The 24,098-nt window shown below is 39.1% G+C and overlaps 1 protein-coding gene and 2 pseudogenes across 11 annotated transcripts in view; 2 read left to right on the forward strand and 1 right to left on the reverse strand.

Annotated features, from left to right (window-relative positions):
- PPEF1 (protein phosphatase with EF-hand domain 1) overlaps positions 1 to 24,098 on the forward strand; it is a 110,096-nt gene that overhangs the window by 13,644 nt on the left and 72,354 nt on the right. For 4 of the 11 annotated variants that reach the window (XM_023532321.1, XM_023532324.1, XM_023532323.1 and 1 more), the window contains 2 exons: positions 6,220 to 6,306; positions 17,060 to 17,219. In XM_023532321.1, the coding sequence (XP_023388089.1) occupies positions 17,171 to 17,219 (49 nt within the window). In that variant the 5' untranslated portion in view covers positions 6,220 to 6,306; positions 17,060 to 17,170. Of the gene's footprint in view, positions 1 to 321; positions 561 to 6,219; positions 6,307 to 7,110; positions 7,141 to 8,407; positions 8,509 to 17,059; positions 17,220 to 24,098 lie in introns of those variants that run through there. The other 7 variants (XM_023532328.1, XM_011363003.2, XM_023532325.1 and 4 more) reach the window with 7 other exon arrangements.
- Positions 20,668 to 20,785, forward strand: LOC111741749 (annotated as a pseudogene).
- LOC111741735 lies at positions 21,376 to 21,494 on the reverse strand (annotated as a pseudogene).

Below are 24,098 nucleotides of genomic sequence, written 5' to 3' on the forward strand. Positions count from 1 at the left end.
TAATGGAAAGAGTATCGGCCAAGTCGTACAACTGACGTTAGGGTGCCACCCAGTAAGTAGTGTTAAATAAGTGATGAATCTCTGGGCCTGGATTTCTTTCCTATAAAATGAAGGGCCTTTCTGAACAAGTCCACAGGATCAGAATATCTCGCCACATCATAGGCTCACCTGATAGGGAGCTCTGGGTCAAGAACCTCATGGTGGTCTTTTAAGGGGACGGCACCATCTGTGCTTAGATCAGTTTTGCCCAATTCCCAGTGTTTTGATATGAGGAGGAGTTGCATAAATGTATATTCTTTCTTTTACTTTTGTCTTGGAATGGCATATTACAGCTTCTGCAGAAGGAAAATAAGAAGGAATTACATCGCCCTGCCATTGACTCATGCTAGATGTCAAACTGAGATACATGCACAACATAAGCACATAGAAGCTAAAGGAACAGATTGTGGCAATATTTAAAAATATCACAACTCTCTAACCAAGAAGCAGTCCTGATAAGCAGATTTGGAATTCATACAAAGCACACATAACTCTGAAAATCTGAATTGTACATTGCCAAGGTAAATTATTTCTATACGGTAATTATAGATGAAGGTATGTTGGATTATGTGATAATACCTGTATCCCTTGGTTTACAGACACCTCTCTCTTCTGGGCCTCTTCCTTTCCTGATTTTTTCATTTTTAAGATCCTTTGTTTGCTCTTTCCTTCTTCTCATTCCCTTTAAATGTCTCTAGTCCCCAGGGCTCTGCTTTTGCCCCTATTACCTTCTTACTCTACAAACTCTCCCTGGCTATTTTATCTTCTCTAATTGCTTCAGCTGTTATTGGTACCCTGCTGACCTCTTTAATCAGAATCTGCAGACCTGATTTATTTCCTGTGCCCTAAATGCAGGCTTCTACTGCCTATGGGACATTGCAATTCATTATTTTTCTCCACCGTAAACACATTTGTCCCTCTTGTGTCCTACCCCTGTACCTGTTAATACTCTTCTGCAATTAATAGCATCACCCACTAGACTGTAAATTACAAGAGGGCAGGGACCGTGTCTGTTGTCTGCTGTTGTACCCAGCACCCAGCATAGTGCCTGACACATGGTAGACACCCAGTAAGTAGTGTTAAGTAAGTAATGAATCCACCTATTATTCTAGACTAGAAGCCTCGGAATCATTCTTAATGCCTCCATCTCTCTTGCTCCCTATGCCCTGTGTGGGACCTGTGGGGTTTATTACCTAAAAGGCTTTCACATTTGCCCCTCCTCTCCACCTCCATTACTGGGCTTTAATTCTGCACTTATATCTATCTCCTGGATTGTGGCAGGAGCTTCTTCACTGGTTTTCCTATGGCTGATTTTTTCCCAGTTTGTCACCATCCAACTCTAAGGGTGATCTCCCTAAAACTTGAATCCAATCAGATTACTCTCAGGCTCCCCTTCACCCAGAGTTTGCAGTCTGGCAGCCTTACACTGAATCCATGGAGTTTACACAGTGTTTTGAGAAAACGAGAATTATTATATTTCATTGATTCTAAGATGCACATTTTTTTCACATTTCAGCACCTCTGATATTGGAATGTGTCTTAAAGTTGATGGAATGTCATAGTTTGATGGTTGCGTTTCTTCTTTCTTATTGGTACATAAATTAATGATGCAACTTGTAATCGATGGCATCTTAAGTTTGCAGAAATATACTCACATTTAAAAATAGAGAGATTTTACATAAAAATATGTTCAACTTCTCTTGAAAAATTACATTGAGCAACACTGGGCTGGAATTTCTGAATGGCAGCCTAAGAGGGAGCTACCAATAAGTAGCAGCTGCCTCAGTTAGATAAAAACTCTATAAATGTCCCATCGTTTTTCCACCCAGGCTGATTTATTCATTTATATTATCTGCCCTGGCTCATGTAAGCATTTGAAATTGCAATCCCCAACTGATGGGTCGAAGTTGGAATTTTTTGTTATGACGTACAAGAATGATCATAGTTGGCACCAACCTACCTCCCCAGGTTCACTTCCCCATCCTCTGCTCTATACACCCTCTATCCCCCAGTCTCAGGAAACACTATTCAAATATAACATATTCCAATGTTCTCTGGGATGCCTTTCCCACCTTTTATCCTCTATGAAACATTTCCTGACTTGCCTTGGTCCAGCTGATCTACTTCTGGACTCCAATAATACTATGGGGCAGATAACTCTGGACCTACACCTCCTGTTTTGAAATTATTTGTGGACAGGCCCATAGCCCGCATTACACTATGCACCTGACAAGGAAATGAATCAGAGCTCATTCATCTTTGTACCCCTGCCTGATAGATGGAACACACTCAGTATCTGTTGAGTAAAGAATGGATGGGGTGTGTTTTCTGCCTGGGAGCTCTGTTCTTTGAGTTTTACCCATGGATCAAGAGCTAAAAGTAAAGGAAAGGCAAGTGTTTTCCTTAGTGCTTGTCATTTACAGCAGATGTCATTGCTTCTAGCTGTGATTTAGGACGGCCCTTGGCAGTCAAAGTTAGCCCATGGAGACTTTAAAATCTGCAGACCCAAAGGCAGTAAACCAGAGCCAGCTCTGTGAAGCTTTTTAAAAATTTATTTTTAAATTAATGTGCGGTAAAATTGACTTGTACACTTCTGTGAATTTGGACACATGGGTAGATGAGTGCAACCTCTACCATAATTAAGATACAAAATATCACCCCCCAAAACTCCCTCAGCTATCCCTTTATAGTCACATCCTCCCCCACCCATCATCCCTGGCAACTACTGGTCAGTTTTCCATCACTACAGTTTTTCCTTTTTGAAAATCTCATATAAATATACACAACCTTTTAAGTCTGGCTTCTTTCACTCAGCATAATCCTCTGAGATTCATCCAAGTTGTCTGCATCAATAGTATGTTCCTTTTTAACGCTCAGTAGCATTCCATTGGATGGGTGTCCCACAGTTTGTATATTTATTCACCCATTGAAAGACATCTGGCTATTTTTAGTATTTGACTATATGAACCTGTTTATACAGGTTTTTGTGTGAATATAAGGTTTCATTTTTCTAGAGTAAATACCCAGGAGTAGGATCGCTGTGTCACATGGTAAATGTATCATCAACTTTATAAGAAACTACCAAACTATTTTGCAGAGCGGCTGTATCATTTTGCATTCCCACCAGAAAAATGTGAGAGTTCTAGTTGCTCTACATTGTAGCCTGCACTGAGTATTATTGGTATTCTTTTTAACCATTCTAATAGGTGTGTAGTATTATTCTCATTGTGGGTTTAATTTGAATTTCTGCTTCCTCAAATCCAGTTTGGAGGAACTGGAGGGAAAAAAATAGTCAACTCACCACCAGTTTTGGTGGTACTTTAATCTCTGATCTTCTCAACCCCGCTTCTGCTATTTACTTTTCAGAGTCCTTGTGTTACTTATTTATGGCTGTGTAACAAATTACCCATAAACTTAGAGACTTAAAACAGAAAGTTATGATCTCATAGCTTCTGTGGCTCAGGAATCTGGGCGTGGCTTACATGGGTCTGCTATTTTAGGATCTCTCACAAGCTGCACCCGTCATGGTGTTGGCTGGGCTGCAGTCATCTTAAGGCTTAACTGGGGAAGAATCTGCTTACAAGCTTATGCGGCAGGCATGTTGGCAGGATTCAGTTCCTTGGGGTCTGTTTGACTGAGGGCCTCAGTTCCTTGCTGGCTTTTGGCCAGAGACTTTCTCCAGTCCTGTGCCATGTGGGCCTCTCCAACATGGCAACTTATTTCGTCAAAAGCACTTAAGTAGCAAAGGCAATAGAGTGCTAGCAAGACAGAAAGTCACAATATTTTATAACCTAGTCGCAGAAGTGACATCCCAGCACCTTTGCCATATTCTTCTGATTAGAAACAGGTGGTTAGGTCTAGCTCACATGGAAGGGGAAGGATTTCACAAGGGCATGGATACCAAGAAGAGGGGATCATTGGGTGCCATCTTGGAGTTGGCCTGCCACAGTCCTCAAACAGCCACTTCATGGATTCTGTCCAAGTGTTATAATGTTTTTTTTCTATGGGAGAGACATGGAAGAGTGAGTAGAGTGTACTTGTTCCATCTTACCCAGACTGGAACCCTCTATGAAGCTTTTTGATTTGATTTATAAACATTCAGAGTTAATTTAAGGAGATTAAAAAAAAAAAAAACTCAAGCCATCTAGGACCAAGCTAGGGTTAAGCAGTGGTCAAAATTTAAATTCCGATACATACTAATCTTCTATTTGTTAAATTACAACCCTGGAAAGCCCAATTTTTGTATCCAAGATGGAGCCTTTTCAAAGCTGAACTTAGAAAATTCAACACATGACAGCTGTTTCAGCCTGTCATTGTGGCTGCTGACCAGGTGACCCCTTGTGAACAGACACACCTTGTGAGCACTGGCTTTTATGAATTTCTTCTACCTAAGAGTGACTCATAACCCAGCTTTGATTTATTTTAATAACTTGCCAAATCTGGCCTCTCTTTTCTCCTACTTAGTGTGTTTTTTCATTACTCAGAATTCTTCCCTGGTAATAAGTGTGACCCTTTCTTCTTTATTTAAATGTAAAATTGCTTGGTATTTCTTCCTTGTCTTCGAAAGGGAGCAGGCTCTTTAAATCAAGAGTTTTTGAATGTTTTTGATCATGAACCCCTAATACAGTATATATACTTATCACTACTAATACTGTTGAACTCACATATTATGTACATTACCAAATATACATAAAAATAGAAAATTCAAAAAATTAAAAAATAGATTAAAAAATGAATTCTAATGTTTTGCTTTCTACTCTCCAACAGATCTTCTGTGCTTCTGCTATGGGCAGGTACCTCAATTTAGAGACTCTCAGGTGCTAGGAAGCTGGGATAGGGTGTGATTGCTTACCACTGGCCCCAGCTCCAGAAGGCTAGCTGAAGGGCTAGCCCTGTCCAAGCTACCCCTCTTTGGTGCTATTGGGCATTGAGGCATGAGTGTACTATGAGTGGACAAACATCTTAAGTACTCACTGCCAAACAGACCTACACACATCGTTGTTTTCTGTCTACTCCCAAATCTATCTGCTTTGCCTAGATTCTAGCACATTCCCCAGTATGTGTCATGACCAATAACAGGAGCTGCCCATTGGAATTACTTTTCCTTGGTAGAAAATGGAACTGTGGCTAGCTCCAGGAAGCTTGTGAAATAGGACAGGTTTGCCTGCAATGCCCAATCCTTCCCTTGTGAGGTAACCAGCCTTCTCCATCCCTCATCTTTCTATAGTTTGCTACTACCATAGACTAACCAAGGTCCTGGTTTGGGTTGCCTCAGAAGCAGACCCTTAGACAAGCATTTGAGAGCAAGAAAGTGAAGGCAAACCCAGTAGAGGAGTGGGGAAGTGAGGGAAGAAGAGACACAGCCAAGAAAGAGTAAGTCTTGCCTGCAGAGGTAGAGAAGCTGCCCTTTTTCAATTATAGCTGACAGATGCCTTTCTCTACCCAATTAGAAAGTCTAATTGCAGCATTATAATTATGACCACAGTTCATTCTGATCTTCATCTCTCCCATTTCACGTCTTTGTTAAGTTCTGTAAGATATACATGTGTATAAGAATACCCTCTTCTCTCCCTCACCTCTTTTCCTCTGGCTAACTCCTAACTCTGGCTGCTCAATGGCCAGGCCGGAGCCCAGGCATCGCTTCTTCTAGAGAGCCTTCCCTCATCCCCCTTTCTGGGATGGGGCTTTTTTTGGTGCCCCCTATCTGTCCTGTTAGAGATTATATCATACGGTACTGCTTTCACTTATTCATGTAATAAATATTATGTGCCTGGCACTGTTTTAGGTACCTGGAGCTTATTATGTTCCAATAAGGGAGACGGATTTTAATTTGCCTTTTTATTTCAATATCTGATTTACCTATGTGTTCGCTTCACCTAACCATGTCCATTTTCTTCACCATTTATGTCCCTGTCCCTTAGCACAGTGCCTGCCACTTAATAAAAATGTGTTGAATGGAAGAGCAAAAGGCATCTTAGTTAAGGATGTTTTGATATTGCTATGGCTTCTTCTGGGAGGGGGTAATTGAGCTCTCATCTTTCTTATTGGCTATTTTCTTATGATGATGTGCCCATTGAGAGATAAATTGACTCACCTTGACTATTAGGGGTATAATCTGTTAATGAGTGAGTTTGGAACTGTTAACATTACTTTACTCATTACTATTATTATTGTTTTCAGGAGAGGAGAACACATCTCTGCTCAGCTGGAAGAAAGCCAGAGAATATCTGAATAGAGGTTGGAACCTTCATTTTGCAAACATACAAGGTGCTGAGGCAGTATAGTATAATGATTATAAGTAGGGATTCTAAAGGCAAGTGCCTGGGTTCAAATCCCAGTTCGGTTACTCATTTCCTATTTGACTTTGGGTTATAGTTCCTAATGTGTAAATAGGGATAATAATAGTATATACCTCATAGGATGGTGTGTGAATTAAATAAGATTAACACATGTAAAATTAACAAGTGTCTAGAAAATAGTAAGTGCTTAATAAATATTATTATTATTGCGATTTATTCACATACACCAATACTTATTCATTTAACAGTTGGAGGCTGGCTATAGGACTCTTTGTGGTGCTCACAGTAGCATTTTAGTGTTGTTTGTACAATGGAAAAATATGGTGAAGTTCTTCATTTTAAGCAAATTCTAAGTTTTAGACAAATCACATAAAGGGCATAGCCAATCCAATTCATGGTCCAGAATTTGGCCATTTAAATAACCACTAAATCATAAGTTCTTTCTCTCCTTTCTTTCTTTCTGTGATTAAACAAGTATTTGGTGAGTACCTCTTATACATTTGGTGCTAAGAATGCCAAGAGGAATGAAATGAATCCTTCCCCTTATGGATTTCACATGTAAAAGGACAAATTACAGTGCGCTCTGGGAAGTTCTATAATTGGACACACACATGGCTTTGAGTGCCAGAAGACAGTGACTAACTCCTCTTTGGTGATTCAGGAAAGTCTTCACACAGAGGAGGTGACATTTGACCAACTGTATCTAGATGTAGCCATCATTTAATCACTGTGGATTGAATAGGCATTTGGCCGGAAATGCAGCCATATAGTGACATTGTCCACTATTTTTTTGGAAGCCTGGGTAATTATGCTATCATTTACAATATGTATGGCAGCCCCATTAGGTCTTAGTCTTGGAGTCCCTGCTATGGAAATCTGTAAGGTTGCATTGCCATATAATAAGGTCCTCTGGTAATATTTAATGTGCTAATAGGAGTGCAGAAGCCCAGAGCTGCCTTTCCAGTTATTTTTAAAGTGACTCCATTAGATTAAATAGCAAGCTAGGTAACCACTTTACTGGATCTCCTGTGGCGCTCAATTGCAGAAAGGAATAGGCTAAAGAGCAGTTTGGGTGGGGTTATGAAATGATTATGGCTGGAGTCCTTTAAATCCTAGCTCTTGTTGCCTAAGGCCAGTAGGCTAAGACCTTGCTGTGTAACCAGCTAGGGAGAGTTTGGGAGGAAAATTGCTGTCAGTGCAGCGGCAGACAGCGTGAGATTCTGGGAACAAGATCACCCCTGGATTGCCTCAAAAGACAGCAGAACTATGGCTGGTGGCATCCAGTACTGACATCGGCACTTTGAATTTTCAAATGTGTCTTCTTCCTCTTCCTTCTCAAACTCAGCAGAATTACGGGCCAACTTTCCTTTTCCTTTCTGCTGATGGAGGGAGGTGAATCTCCCTTTCACAGATGGGTTCTCCAATAAGCAGCTAATAGCTAGAGGAATAAAAATGTCATAAATAAATTTGCAGCTCAGCACCCAGTGGCTGCTCCCTTAAACCCACGCTTTTTCAAGTCCTAAGGAGGACCGTTTCGTGTTCCCACTTCCTTCTCTTAATCATACCCAGGTTACTGTAATATTTCCTAAAAATCATCCTTGGTTGACTTAAAGAGTCAGCCATTGAGTGCTTTTCTGCCCTTATTTACCAAAATTCTCTTTTATGCTTTGTACTGATGCAGATTATGTATGCAAACAGAGGCCTGGTCCAGCCTGTACGGAGCCTGGTCCCCTTGGAAGCAGTCATGTGATCGCAGCCCATTACTTGAGCACATCCCTTTTATCTCCTAGTCCAGAACAGGGCAGGGTTGGGGCAGACAGCTGCGGCTCCCTGGCCAGCTCAGCCTCTCTGGTATCTGCGGCTCTGGGTTCGCCTTCCAGGCTGAAAGGCAAAGCAGCCGTGGCCTGTTTGAGTTATTTCTTCGTGTGTGTGGGTGTGTGTTTATTTCTTGATTTATTTAAGCCAGAGCTTGCCCTGCAGAGAGCTGCAGAGATGTGAGATGTGTAGTGTGTGTGTATATAGAGGGAGGTGCTTCAGACAGAGCTGGAATTCTACTTCTTTTCTTTCAGACCTCAGCATTTTTCATAGAGAAGGTTTTTTCTCCTTTTTGTTTCTTTTTAAACATCTGAAGTGAGGAAAAACCTCTCCACTGGCCAAGCAAAAGAAACAGGTAATATGTTTGTTTGTTTTTAGGTATTTTGGGGAAGCAGAAGTCTACATCATAAACATATATTGTGTAGCAATGGAACAGGGAATGTATACTCCTTGGAGTTAATTTTATTACTTTGCAATATCTTGGAATTATTTTTCTCAAAGATGCTGATGCAAATCACTTGCCATCATCTTAAAAAGATGTACAGATGACTTTGCAACCTGAGGATTGTGGCCTGTTTCAAATGAATGTGGTATTTGAAAAAAAACTCTGTGGTCACTTGGGTGAGCTAAAAAATGGGGAAAGAGACACTTTGAGAAACTCTTCTAGGCCCTTCGTGGGGTATTCCCCAAACCCCACCGTACAAGTTCACGTTCAGAAGTCTTACTTTAGCTCCCTTGGCCTCTTGTTATTGAAGAAAACCACAGAGTTTCCATCTATCTGTAAGAAGGGGAAACAGAATTTCCTGCAATGTTCAAGAATTCTCTTTAGTGACTTTGTGCTTACGTAGATTGATCAGATTGAATCCTGAAATCAAGGCACAGCTAAACTTTTAGTGGACAGACATTTTTGTTCTTTAATGATTAAACAGAGTGGGTCTTTGGTTCTGCCACTGATCAGCTGTGTCATGGAGTACAATGTTTAAATTTCTGAGTCTCAATTTCTTCACCTGTAATATGAGAGTGATGATACCACCTTGAAGGTTGCTGTGAAGATTAAGTGGAATAATAGCAATATAAAGCACCCACTGTGCTGGGTAACTAGTAGTCCTTTAATAAGCAGTGATGATTATAGTTATTATTATTACTGATATAATAGTGTTCTTTCAGATCTTAGCGCTCTCAGGGGAAAAGAGCCCATTTCTTGTGGATCTGTGGTTATCCCAGCACTTATAGACACCCAAGGGACTTAATGTCTGCAAGGTCCCAGACAACGCATTCGGAAGGAATATTTGAGCAAACACTGGTTTCATTTCAATGCTTCTGCCACAGGGGGTACCCACCTATGCGTGGCACTCCTCACTCATCAGCTAAGAAGAATTGCTCTTTGTTCAAGTTAGATTTTTCCACCACCGAGCTCCTCATTATTCCTCAGTACAAGTCTGTAAGATACGTAATATTATTCCTAGTTGACGCAGGACAGGGCAAATTCCCCCGAGTGAGTAGAGACCAAGCCCTGCACTGAGAGAAGAGGGTGTTTTGATGGAGAGTGTAGAGAGAATTCCAACACACACCAAAGTTAGAGTCAGAGGGGAAGTTTATTAGAGAAGGGGTGAGAGAGCCTGAGAGACTTAGAGGGCCAGAGACAATAGAGAGAGACAGGACAGTGAGAGAGACCCCAAGTGTATGGGGGATTCAGTTTATTTATCATTCTTTAGTTCCTGTGAGTTACAGTTTAAAGACTTTGTTTACCTTCGATATGGACATACAGTGAGGAAAGATAAGAGTATGTACTGTGAAAAGGTAAGATTATGTAGCATCAAAGGCCTGCTGGCAGTTGCTGCCTTTAATTCATAGATTCCCCATGGTTTTAACCATAGGGAATGAACTATTTTATTTTGTGTAGGGCACCACTTAAAGATTGTTTTCCTGTTTTCCCTTCATGGTGTGGGGAAATGGGTTGTTAGCAAGCCCAAGCAGAAATCTTCCTTTGTTCAGCAGGTGTCCTCCTGGTCTGGCTGCAGAGCTAATGGCATTTTGCAATTTCTGAATGTGGCTTGATTTAACACTTTAGTTCTCTTGCCTCATCCTCACATTAGTCCTTGGGAGAAAACTGAAGTGTAGAGGATATAATGACTAGCTTAGACTCTGGTTTGCTGACTTCTAAAACGCAGGCTCCACTGGGACCAGCATTAGGCAGTTAGGAACAATAGATGTTTTTGAGATGCTTTCCCTCAAAAGGGTCCCCTGCTAGGCTGTTTGGGAAATGGCGGATGCTCTAGGCTCTTTCTTAGAGATTCGCAATGCACATGGACGTATTGGAGGCTCTGTGGAATTCTGCAGTTCCTGTGAAATCCTACTTCTGAACTTATTTGATGGTGGGACCTTGTTTGCATTGTTCCTAGAATTATGAACCACATAGCACTACTCTTCCGCAAACACGCTTTGGAAAACCTGGCGTCAGGTCAGGCTGCCTCCTGATCACAATCCTGTCTGATGTAACAACAGATACCCTGAGACACTTGCTGGTGGTCAGTATAGTTTCCTCCCTTTTCTTATCCTTCCATCTAATGAGACCCAGGAAGAATCACCTGATCAGTCTTAACAGAGCTTCCTTATTCATTTGGACCCCAGACAAACAGATGCTACATTGTTTACCGGAATGGTAATGGTGGAAGGGGCCTCTCTAGCATGACCTGCCAGGGACTCCTCTACCCCACTCTATGCTCCTTAGTTATATTTATGTTACCAGAGAGTGGGATCCTCTCCTGGCGCGTTGAACAAGTTCTTGATGTCTCGAACAAAGAATTGAGCAAGAGACCGAAATACAGTAGGAAAGAAAAGTTTTATTAGAAAGGAAAGTACACTTCCAGACGTGGAAGCGAACCTTGAACAAGAGAAGCGTGGCTCAAAAAGGCCTGGTAACAAAGACTTCAGAGTTTTTATCCCTTTTAGCTGTGGGTGATTACTTTTCTTAGAGGAGTGGGCTTCCTTGATTGACAACTAAGATTGACAGGACTCAGTGAGTCATCATTTTGCCTTCTGCGCATGTTCGTTCCCAGAATTCAGTCTGTTATAATGATATTAATGAACTTCAGGGCATAGCATCATATTATAATGATGACATAATGAGACTCAGGTGAGTTGAAGGTTGTTGGGGTCTTCATTGCGCAGGTGCCAGTGACTGGCTTAAACTGGTACCTAAATCTCTGCCAACTGGTTTCTTTGAGTTAAAAAATGCCTTCTGGCTTGCTTAATTGTAGGCGGATTAGGGCGGACCCCTTCTAGGATAGGATGACCTCATTGTCTTTGCAGGGAGACCGGATACTCCCTAACTTTCCTGCCTACCTCTTTTCTAAGAGCCATGAACCCCCTTATTATTGGTATGGATGTTGAGGGATGGGAGGTCTCTTCTTCCGTATCTGATTCCTGCTGAGAATGGCCGTAGTCCCTGCCTACAGGGGTTTCATGGAGCTCTTTCCCTTCCTGCCTCAGTCAGGGTGGGGTCTTGGGTTTCCTGCTGAAGTGCCGCCTCAGTCCCTAGACAAGGAAAAGAAAATACAAACTTGTTATTTAAATCATACATCTATTCATTTCTATTATTGATTTGCCTATTAAGTGAATAAAGGGTAACGGGCTTGGTTAATATATTTCTTAAAGAGTAAAAAGAAAGACCTTTGGCTTAAAGTCCCCTCCCCACCTCAGACTCTAAGGGCCCTGCCTGGTTTAACACAATTTCTGCTTAATAATGGGCTGATGACCCTTATCAATAGCCAGAGGATCTGAGTCACCAGGGCAATTATCAGGATTTGAGGGAGGGAGCCTTTTTCCAAAGAAAGGAGGGAAGAAAACTAGTTTTATTGAAAATTCAGATTAACACTACAAGAGATGTCCCATTTCATTTCTTGCTAAAAGATTAAGAATTTTACAAGTGATGTCCTGTCTCATTTTGGCCACAGACATCAGGCTATAGACCCCTGTTTCGAGGAATACCAGAGGTAATGCAGCAGGGTGAGCCCGAAGAGGTATCTGTCTTCCATGCTCATGTCTACACAGTCCAAGGAGGAAGAATCAGACCTGCCTACCTAACTCCCACTTTTGGGGGCAGGGGTGTGTTACCAGCTGAATGACTATGGGTTCTAGATTTGGATTCCCTAGGGCCAGAGCTAGGGCAAGAATTTCTCATAAAAGCAGAATTTTCTCTAGGAAAAGCTGAATTTCTAGCATGAGAAACCACCCTATTCACATCTAGAATGCCAAAGGTGGAATCGAGGTCAAGGTAGCTGAACCAAGGTGTGGGAGTTAATAGAGATGCACTTTGAAATAAAATAATGAATTAGAGCAACTTGGGGAGACTCGGCTGTGCTTGGAGGGTGTTTGGTAGCTGAGGTTAGCTTGGCTCCAAGGGCCATCTTTTGTTCTTCCCTTGTATTTTCACCTCGGGAAATGAAAAGTGGTTAGGATGAAAAGAACTGAGAGACATCAAACACGTTCACCCTCCAGTTCTCCCCCCTCACCCCACTTCCACACGCGCACAGTCAAAACCTTTTAGCAGAAGCCTTAGAAACCTTTCCTTTTGTGAATTATAAGTGAGTGCCAATGATGAGTCACTATTTTATGTTTATGCCTTAAAATCTTCCGAATATATGTATATATTGGTAGGGACAGTTTCAAGCTGTGTTTTTCGTGTCAAGAACCACCTTTTCGGTAGTTCATGTCAGTGACTATGGCATCCTTGGGTCTTCCTGAATGCTGCAGAAACCCCTCGCCTTTTTAGCCTTTCAGGCCTCAGAGAGAACCATTTCTTCAGAGACTTCTTTAGCACACTAAATGCATTTCTAATGCTGACAGAGGGCAGGAAATGAAAGAAGCTTAAGTTTTCCCAAATAATGGAAAATCTCCAAATCATTTTTATCAGCTTTGCAGCCAGCCAGAGATGTCCTCAAAGGCATATACACTGTTTAAAAACTTATTTCCCTCTCTGTGTTTAAGCGGGTGATGACAGTCTAGGTTGGGCAGTGTGTGGGAGTAGTAAGTGGCACCTGGCCTTAACAGCTCTTGTTTTGGTAAGAATGAAAATGAGCTGACACTCTTCTTTTTCTTTTCTTTTTTATCTTGTTACTTGAGGGAGAAAAACAGTTTCGAAATAACTTGCTTAATAATTATTATTTTATATATAAAAATTCTAATAGCAATTTTTTTTTTCTAATAACCAAAGAACACTGGAACGATTCTCATTTCTTGTCATCATGATCTTAACATTTTCTTTAAAAATGGATGCATAAGTACTACCCATTTTCTGGTTTAATAAAAGATTTATAATCAAAGAGCCTGCATCTGTGCACAAAATGATGGACTAATAATGATTTTTGGGTATTAATTTTTTAAAGGACTCTGGCTTAGAAATATTCATTCATTCAGTCATTCAGCATTTATCAAACCTGCTCTGTGAAAGGCACTGTCCAGGTACCAGAGATTCAAGTAGTGTTTAGAAAGAAAAATATCCAGGGAGCTTAGAGTCTAGCAGAAATATACTCAAGTCTGGTGCTTTTTAGTTTGCAGCGAATCTTTTATATGGACTCTTGTTTGTTGTATAATAAATTAACTGAGGGGGGTTGAGAACCAGATGCTTTTGAAGAGATATAGCTTTATTTATTTATTTTTCTGGGAAAAAAATCAAGATTGAAATGTATCACTTTATTGTTGAATCAGTGTTTGTTGCCTACTCAATGCCCAGCTCTTATGTATTCATAAAAAGGGGTAGAAAAAATAGCATAATGATGGAAGTGAAGCCTAAGGAAGACAGCTAGTGCCTGCATCCAATCCCCCAAAGGGTGCCCTTAAATTCAGATTCCCAAGGCCCCCAAGACTGCTTGAATCCAGTACTGGCGGTGAAGCCTGGGAGTCCGCATATTTGAATTCCCTCCTCTGGGAAGTCTGGTGAGACTCATGCTGGAGAGCACTAATCTAGGTGCTTGAAGAAAGTCAGCAGGACTAGATGAAGTGCTTCGAAGCCTGACGAAGGCTCTAGCAGATGTGTTCTCATAGGCACTGCAGATACCCTTGGAGAAATTCCTGAGTATGAAGAGAAGGCAATGTGTAAATAGTGCCCCAATTTCAAAGAAGAGAAAAGAGCAGATGCCAAAAGCCACAGCCATATGAGCCTGACATGACCTCTGGAAAAATTTTGCTCCAAACAGATGGATTCAAAGCATTTAGAGGAAAATGTGATGCTCACTAGGCGTCACCATGGGTTTGCTAGAACATTATCTCTATTAGAGATTGTCAAACTTTACTGCATGTTAGAATCATCTGGGGAGCTTTAAAAAATCCTGATGCCCGACCCCACCCAATATCAATTTCATCAGAATCTCTGGGGATGGGACTCAGTCTTCACTATTTGTTGAGCCCCCAGAGATTCTGATTTAATGAAGTGCTGTCTGAGCATTGGGAGTTTTAAAAGCTCCCAGGTGATGCTAATATGCAACAAAGCTTGACAATCAATTTGTCTAGGCAAGTTGCATAACTTCCTTGTATTTTGTGTAAATTCTAGGTAATTTTAAAGGTCTCTCCCACCTTTAAACTTCAATGATTCTGTTATTAAAAATCATCCCAAACTGATTTTCTTCCTTCCTTTCTTCCATCCTCCCTCCCTTTTCTCTTCCACTCTTCTTCTGCTGTTGGGATAGACTGGAATGTCAAGGTGTCAAAGTATATACCCTAATTTCATTGAAATATTTAGCAAAATATTTAGCAAAATAAAGTACATCTCATAGATAAATGAGATGATAGCTATGATGGGTGAATTTACCACCTAACTGCACAAATGTGCTCAGAGGGTGTGAATGTAATGGATCTGTGGTAATCCTCGAGAATGGTTTGGAGTGGAATGCCACAGGGGTTTGTGTTGCCCCGGGAGCTGACCTTATTAATATTTTATATCCATTATGTAGATAATAAAGATATGAAAGAAATGCCTACCAAATTTGCAAATAACCCAAAGTTTAGGAGGGTTAATTAATTCGATACATAAAAGAATCAGTCCTAGGTCAGATCAGAATATCTGTTTATTAAGGTTACTGTTTTAAAACTATTTCCATAATTCAAATATTTTGCTCATTTGAATTTCTCCCTTTTTTAAGTTGAGTTGAAATTTCAAAGCTTTTAGTGTAGTGCTAATGGGAAAATAGACATGCCCTGTAGGGTCCCGGATCAGTTGTTCTCTGACTGTACCTATCTGGAAATGCAGATATATTAGATCAGGATGGTTTGGAGCATCACAAAACGAAGAAAATGTGGAGGTTAAAAAGAATACTTTTACTCCCACCTTCTAGGTTCTAGCTGGGCCGATAATCAAATTAACAGAGACAGATTAATAGGAGAAAAATCAAATTTTAATACATGTGTGTGGGGAATTGACATAAGCATGAAAATCCCAAAGACAGTGAGTTAAAATTGAGTATGTATGTCATTTCGAATAAAATTGAGTATGTATGTCATTTTGAATAAAGGAGAAAGAGGGGTAGGGGTCTGAGATTTCAAAGGAAGTAGGCAATTTACAGGTAGTTGAGGAAGAGGGGAAAATACACGGCAGGTAAATTTTTGCTAGGCAACCCAGAAACAGTGGGATATACAGGGGTCTAGTACACAGGCTCCTGCTGAAGTCTTCCTGTCTAGGGTGGTTATGCAAAGATTCCCTTCCTGGAGCAGGTGTTTTCCATCTGAATCTCTTAGGAGAGAGGGGAGGGTCAGAGGGTATTTCTGAGTCTTTTGTTCCTTAATTACCGGCTTAACAATCAATATCCCCAAAAGCAAAACTTGTGGTCCCCTTCAGAAACATCACCCAAAAAAACCTTGAGGAAAGGAATTTTGTTGCAAACTCCCAGAGAGTGATTGTGGAAGATCAGTGTAGCAGTTTCATGTCACTCTTTGGAAGGGCTGGTGAGCTAGCAGACTTGGCGGGGTCTCAAAAATACCTGGAGAACAGAAAAAGTTGAAAATCACATGATATCACTTATATGTGGGATATAAACCTAAAAGCAACAAATGAACAGGACAAACAAACAGAGACTCATGGACATGGACAATAGACTAGTGGTTACCAGAGGAGAGGCGGAGGGGAATATGGGGGGAGGTAGACAGGGTAAAGGGGGTCAAATATGTGGTGATAGAAAGAAATCTAACTATGAGAGGTGAACAGACAGTGTAAATATATATATGCCTTATTATTAAAGTGTACAGCTGAAACTTACTGGATTTCATTAACCTATGTCACCATAAAAAAAAAAAATTAAATAGTGGTTTACTTAAAAAGAAAAAACCTGAAGAGCTTGCTTAAAAAGGGACTCCTACGGATTGTGATGCCTTAGTCAGGGGGCATGGAGCCTCCTTTTTTTTAAAACAAGTGCCCCAGCTGATTCTGAGAAATATTGTCAAAGAACTCACTTTGATTTGAATTTTGGCATAGTTGTCTAAATATGTTGTTTTTGTCTCATAGTCTCCAATTTGTGTTTTTCAAAGCCCAGATAGATTTAATTATTTTGAGTTGAAAACCCAAACCATAAAATTATGTCAGTCATATCCCATTCTCTATATTTGAGTTAGAAAATTGTACGCTCTTACATTTCCATTTCTTTTCATTTTTAATGCTTTATTTTCTGCATTCCGTGATCTGACCGAGACACAAAGAAAATACAATTTACGTGCAACAGAAAAGTAATCTGTAGCTGCTCTGTTGCTGTTGCTGTGTTGTGGAAAATAAACCAGGGTTAGATTATGTCTGATCACTTACTTTCCACATCACATGATGAGCAGCAGTTGAGAAGAAGCATAAAATGAATCCTGCCGAGCAGCCCTTAGATACCTTGTTAACGTGCTTTCCTCTCTCCCTCCTGTGTCTTCCCCATCAGGATCTATGAAGTGGTTCAGCTAGGAGTGATTCCCCACAGCATAAAGAGAGGCACTGTTCACGCTGTTTTGGAATGAGAAATTGACTCGTGAACACACACAATCTAGAAGACATGGGCTGTAATACTTCATCTTCAAGGAAAACCAAGAGATCTGAGAATGGTGAGTGCTAGGAATGTGCCTGTCTTCCTGAATGAAAAGGGAAGAGTGAGCCTGGTTACCTCTCCGCCTTTCTCATTTACTCACACGGTTGATTCTGGAGATGCCCTGTGTGATATTGCACAAGGCAATCATCACTTGAACTGAAGGCTAAATATTGGTATAATATTGGAAGCTTCCTTTAGGAAGATGTAGTTTTTAATTTGTTATGTACCATAAAGTATTATCTAAGAGATATTTTGTTTGATTTGATTTCAGTTGGAAGTGAACCAATATAAAATCACAATTTAAAACTCAGTGGCAGGGAACAAGCAAGACTCTATAAATTTGTATCTGTTTATTTAGTATGCTTATAAATAGCTATATTCATAACTGTAACATTTAGTAGCATCGTTGAATTTTTATTAGATTTTATAACTCAGTCATCAGATTATTTTTTATAGCTATTCAACACAGAACTTCATGAGATTTGCCTCATGGTTTTAGAATATTCTAGGTAGAATTTGGGAAACACTAGATCAGCTGCTTCTCCCATAGTGTGTTTCTAAATAGATGACATGCCCCTTACTACCCCCATATAATTAGAGGCTTAAATATTTCCTTTATTTTGAACTGAGGTTCTTTCTCATAACTGTTAGAATCTAGTTGAAACTCACTTGAGTGTTTAAGGGACATAGTCTCCACAAGCAAATTAAATTAAAAACAAGCTGAGACAGTTATGTGAATGATTTGCTCTTAAACTCCATTCCTTTGTTATCTAGGTTATATAGATAATTTCCCCCAATTTCCATTCCAAATCTTGGTTTTGGGAGTTTACTAAGGCTTAATATGGAGAGTTTAGGATGCAGAGTGTTTCATACTAATTAGTGTGAATTTTCCTTTGGGAATCAAATACTGTTCTTGCTCTTAGCTGACTTGTGCTGGTGAGTTAGCAAGCTAATCTCTGACAGCAGGGACTCGGGAGGTGCTCCAACTCTTTCAGATCTGTAAGCACATCATGAAATAAATCTTTCAAAAGCTGCAACTGAACTAATTTCATAGTAATAATTTATTATAAGACAGTGAAGAGAATATCTTTTTATGTCTAAGATTACCCAGAGTACTTTAAATTTAGCCAAATTTCTTAGATTACAAAAAAAAAAAGCCAAGCCCAACTTGTAAAAGTAATTTCTTTCTTTTTGAAGTCACTTTTCAACTTTTAAAATGTTGCATTTAAATGGAAATATCTTAGATTTTTGGATTGCTTTTTCTTTCAAATTATCCTTTATAAAATGGTTAATTTTACATTTAGTGAATTTCCCCTCAAATTTGAGGGGAAATTCACTAAATGTAAAATTAACCATTTTATAAAGGATAATTCGGTGGCATTTGATATATTCACAGTGTTGTGTAACCACTTCTATCTACTTCCATAATATTTCCAACACTTCAAAGTAAAACTCCTTATCCACTAAGCAGTTTCTCTTGATTTCCCTCATCCCCCAGCCCCTAGCAACCACCAATCTATACCTGTTCTCTATGAATTTATCTGTTCTGGACATGTCATATAAATGGAATAATGCACGATGTGATTGGCTTCTGTGTCTGGCTTTTGTGTCTGGCTTCTTTCACTTAGCATATTTTTGAGGTTCATCCATGTTGTAGCATGTATCAGTACTTTATTACTTTTTAAGGCTGAATAATATTCCATTGTATATGTATACCACTTTTGTTTATCCACTCATCTGTTGGTGGACATTTGGGTTGTTCCCACCTTTTTGGCTACTGTGAATAGTGCTCTATGAACGTGAGTGTATGTTTATTTGTTTAAGTCCCTATTTTCAGTTCTTTGGGGTATGTATCTAGAGTGGAAATGCAGGGTCATATAGTAATTCTATGTTTAACTTTTTGAGGAAATACCAAACTATTTTCCTGGATCACTTTTTAAAAATAGCAGCATTATTGTGATATAATTCACATCCTATATAATTCACCAGTTTAAAGTATATAATTCAGTGGTTTTTAGTATATTCACAGAACTGTACAACCATCACTACATTCAATTTTAGAACATTTTCATCCCCCCCACCAGAAACCCATTAGCAGTCACCCCAGCCCCCTTACCTTCTCAGCTCCAGGCAATCACTAATCCACTTTCTGTCTCTATAGATTCGGGCTATTCTGGACATTTCATATAAATGTAATCCAACAATATAGAGTCTTTTGTGTCTGACTTTTTTCACTTAGCATGATGATTTTGAAGTTCATCCATGTAGCACGAATCAGAATTTTGTTCCTTTTTATTGCTGAATAATATTCCATTGTATGGATATGCCACATTGTATTCATCTATTCATCAATTTATGGACATTTGGGTTGTTTCTACTTTTTTAGTATTGTGAACAATGCTTCTATGAACATTCATGTTGTTGTGTTCAACATGTTTTCAGTTCTCTTGGGTATATACCTAGGAGTAGAATTGCTGGTAGCTCAATCTTTAACATTTTGCAAAACTTCCAAACTGTTTTTTTCATTCTATATTCCCACTAACAATATGTGATGGTTCCAATTTCTCTACATCCTTGACAACACTTGTTATTGTCTGTCCTTTTGATCAGCAGTCCCTAACCTCTTTGGCACCAGGGACCAGTGCTCCTATGAGAATCTAATGCCTGATGATCTGAGGTGGAGCTGAGGCAATGATGCTAGAGCTGGGGAGTAGCTGCAAGTACAGATGAAGCTCTGCTTGCTTGCCTGTCACTCACCTCCTGCTAGGCGGCCCGGTTCTTAACAGGCCACTGACTAGCACCAGTCTGTGGCCTGGAGGTTAGGGACCCCTGGTTTTGATTATACCCATCCTAGTGGGTATGAAGTGGTATTTCATTAGGGTTTTCGTTTGCATTTCCCCTATGGCTAATGATGTTGAGCATCTTTTCATGTGTTTATTGGCCATTTATAATTCTTCTTCAGAGAAATGTCATTCAGATCATTTGTCCATATTGTAATTGAGTTATTTATTTTTATATTATTTTGTTGTAAAAATTCTTTATATATTCTAGTTAGAAGTTCCTTATCAAATATATGACTTGCGAATATTTTCTTTCATTCATAGGTCATCTTATCACTTTCTTGAAGATGTCCTTTGAAACAGAAAGGTTTTTAATTTTGGTGAAGTCTCATTTATTTTTTCTTTGGTTGCTTGTGCTTTGGGTATCATATCTAAGAATCCATAGTTAAATCCAAGATTATTTATATTTATGTTTTCTTCTGAGAAAACATTTTATAGTTTTGTATTAAGTTTTACATTTTTGGCTCTTACATTTAGGCTTTTATCCATTTTGAGTTGATTTTCCTGTATGGTATGAGGTAGGGGTACAAGTTTATTCTTTGTGTGGATATCCAGTTGTCCCAGTACCATTTGTTGAAAAGACGATTCTTTCCCTCTTGAATGGTCTTGGCACTCTTGTCAAAAATCTATGACCATGCCAACCTGAACATGCCTGATCTCATCTGATCTTGGAAGCTAAGCAGGGTCAGGCCTGGTTAGTACTTGGATAGGAGACCACCTTGGAATACAGGTGCTGTAGGCATTTGAAAAAAAAATCAGTTGACCACGAATGTGAGGGTTTATTTCTGGACTCTTAATTCTATTCCATTGATCTAAATGTCTGTCCCTATGCCAGTACACATTGACTTGATTACGGTAGCTCTTGTAGAACTTTTTGAAATTGGAGTATGAGTCCTTCAACTTTGTTTCTCTTTCTCAAGATTGTTTTGGCTTTCTGGGTCCTTTACATTTCCATATGAATAGGGCCAATTTGTCAATTTCTCAAAGGAAGCCAGCTAGAATGTTGATGGGAATTGCGTTGAAACTATAGATCAATTTGGGAAGATTGCCATCTTAACAATTAAATCATCTGATCCAGGAACATGGGATGTCTTTCCATTTATTTAGGTCATCTTTAATTTCTTTCAACAATGTTTTATAGTGTTCAGTATGTCAAAACTGTCAAATCTTTATTTTCATCCCACATCATATACTATAGTTCCTGGTTTGTTAGCATCAAATGGAAATAATTTTAAAGAAGCACTTTTCTTTGTAAAAAGAAACCACTTTCTTCATCTGAAATTATCCCTCTCAATAATAATTTTTAGTTAATTATTCACTTTTTTTTTTAATCACCTACAGCACTTGGTATTCCTAGGTGGTCTCCCATCCAAGTACTAACCAGACTCAACCCTGCTTAGCTTCTGAGATCAGACAAGATTGGGCGTGTTCAGGGTGGCATGGCCATAGACAGTTATTCACTTTTTGATGTGATAAATGGATTGGCTTTGAGATTTACATGGGATTGGTACTACATTTATTGCCTGCATGAAACAGGCAAACAAAAAAACCCACACAGTCTTTTTATTCTTTACACCAATTAAATGCATCTTCATCTTTTTCTTTATTTACTGTGTCATTAGTCCACCTCTGCTTTAGAAATTTCAGGTATAATGAGACTCTGACAGGGACTATTCAGATATCCACTCTAGAATCATGAGCTTTTAGAAGGTAGGAAGTACTGCTGAAAGGATATGATGTCCCACCTCCACCATTTAAATGCTTTTTACTAGCTTTCAGCCCTCACTAGACAATTCACAAAAAAGCCAGCTTTATAGTAGGAGCCTAATTGTTAGAAAATCCTGTTACAGAAGCACACATTTCAACTCAGTGTAAGAAAGGACAATACCTCAGCTCCAACTGCTAGTTATTTTCCTGTAATCAGAATGCTTTTCTTACACGATTATGGCTTTATATTTCATTATCTTTTTAGCAGCTATGCATAAGACAAAAACTTAATGCTATTTGTATTTGACCTTGGATGAATGAGTATGACAATATAAGTCAGATTAGTAATTACTAACAAAGGAGACATAAAACAGAATTACAGTCAAGACATTTAATTTTTTTTCCTGAGCGAGGATTAAAGGTCATTATCGAATTCTTAATAAAACATATTTCCTATGAGAAAATGTTTTAATAATTTAGAATGAGAGTTATGTTTTTATATAGCTAAACTTCTTACATACTTAAGAATATAATAGTTTTTAAAAATTGGTATCTTCGCAATAATGATTCTTTTAGGAAATTAGTAGAAATTATATGGCAGAGGTGTCACAGTTACTTGTAAACTGTTCTCCTGACTTTACTGATTTAGCCTATTATTTTGATATTGTATAAATAAAACTTCACATTTTCTTAAACTGTGGTAGAGCCGAGGATCCCAGTTCTTATAGAAACTTCTATAAAATGGCTTTATGTAATCTTTGTGTTGTTCCATTGCCCTGTTGAATAAAAGAGGGCTTTAAATGGGACATTTAAATACTCTAATCCTAATAAGTATAGAAGGAGTGAGTTAAAATTTGCTATTTTGCAGCCACCATAGAAATAGTTGATTTAGGCAAAAATCATCAGTGGATGATTCAGAGAACGAATATGTACACAGTCCCAAAGTGTGTTCCTGCAAATTGTTTACTATTATAAAGATAAAGAAAATACCTCTACAGTATTGAATTTTAGGTGGACACCACCTTAACCAAGTGATCTAAATTCACATCACCAATAATGAGACAAATTAACATTATATGCCTCCTGATGTAATGCACTTAAGAAAGACCTATCACTTATTCCTGCCAAAATATATAACCTGAATCTAATCACAAGGAAATAGACCAGATCCAAATTGAGGGATATTTTAAATAACTGGCTTGTACTCTTCAAGAATTTCAATGTCATACGTGACAAAATATTAACAATTGTACTATTCTTATCATTTTTCCAGATGTTTGAAAGTGCTTCAAAATAAAAAGTTAAAAATATCCTAATCCTGTATAGCCTGAGATATGTTTGCCAAGTTTGCAGTGGCTGCAGCCTAGATTTATGCTTTTGGGGGGTATATTTGTTAGTTCTTTCTTGTTTTTGCTGTCTACCAACTTCTTCATTTATTGCAAGACCCTGTGTGCCATGTCCTGGCATCATCTTGAGTATCTTCACTGTACACATGAATAACCTCAAACTTGCTGGCGTCTCAATTCCTTGATCTCCTAAACTCCATCAGCCCCTCCTCTACTCAACCTTAGGTGCTCACTTCCACTTCCTGGCTCCTGTGGCCACCTGGATCAGCTCCACTTCTGCAATCTTTGATTATTATCCCATTCTCTGATCTCTTGATCTTCATTGAAACCTCTGGGCCTTAGACCCTACCCATGTGTCTGTATCTCCCAGCCCCATCTTGTCTTCACTTTCTTCTCCATACAGCTTTCTTTATCTTCTATCTTTCTCCATCTGCTATCACTTGAACCAATTAACAAACCATACACAGTAATCAAATTTTAGACAATTTAAAGGAGAAGTAATAGGTGAAATGTTCAATGTTTCTAGACCAAACTTTGGCTACGATTCCTTGATGGGAAAGCTAAGGACATTAATGATGTGACTTAGATTTTTATACAAGGATAATTCAGATTTTTAAATAGCCTTTAGCATTTGTCTTCTTTGTCCAGAAGCTTCTGATTTGAGTGTTCACATTTACAGGTCCTATTTTGTCCTTAAATGGTTATTTCAACTTCACTATGTACAATAATAGGCATGCTGCCACTGTGGCATTAAAAAAATAGAAAATGAATTAGAGTATTTTATACCTGGAAAGGTACTTAAAGGTCACAAATCCCAAGTCCTTATTGTTCACATGAGAAATTGAGGACCGGAGAGGTTAAGTGAGTTGCCTGAGGTTACACAGTTAGCACCTAGTTGAGTCAGGACCAAAATGGAAGTCTCCAGATTATAGATTCGTAACTTATTATCCCATACGGGTGGGTTGGTGGTTGGTTGAGTGCACGAGTAAATAAAAAGTCAAA

The sequence above is a fragment of the Pteropus vampyrus genome, unplaced genomic scaffold (genome assembly GCF_000151845.1).
Source record: "Pteropus vampyrus isolate Shadow unplaced genomic scaffold, Pvam_2.0 Scaffold81, whole genome shotgun sequence".
In the NCBI taxonomy this organism is placed as follows: domain Eukaryota; kingdom Metazoa; phylum Chordata; class Mammalia; order Chiroptera; family Pteropodidae; genus Pteropus; species Pteropus vampyrus.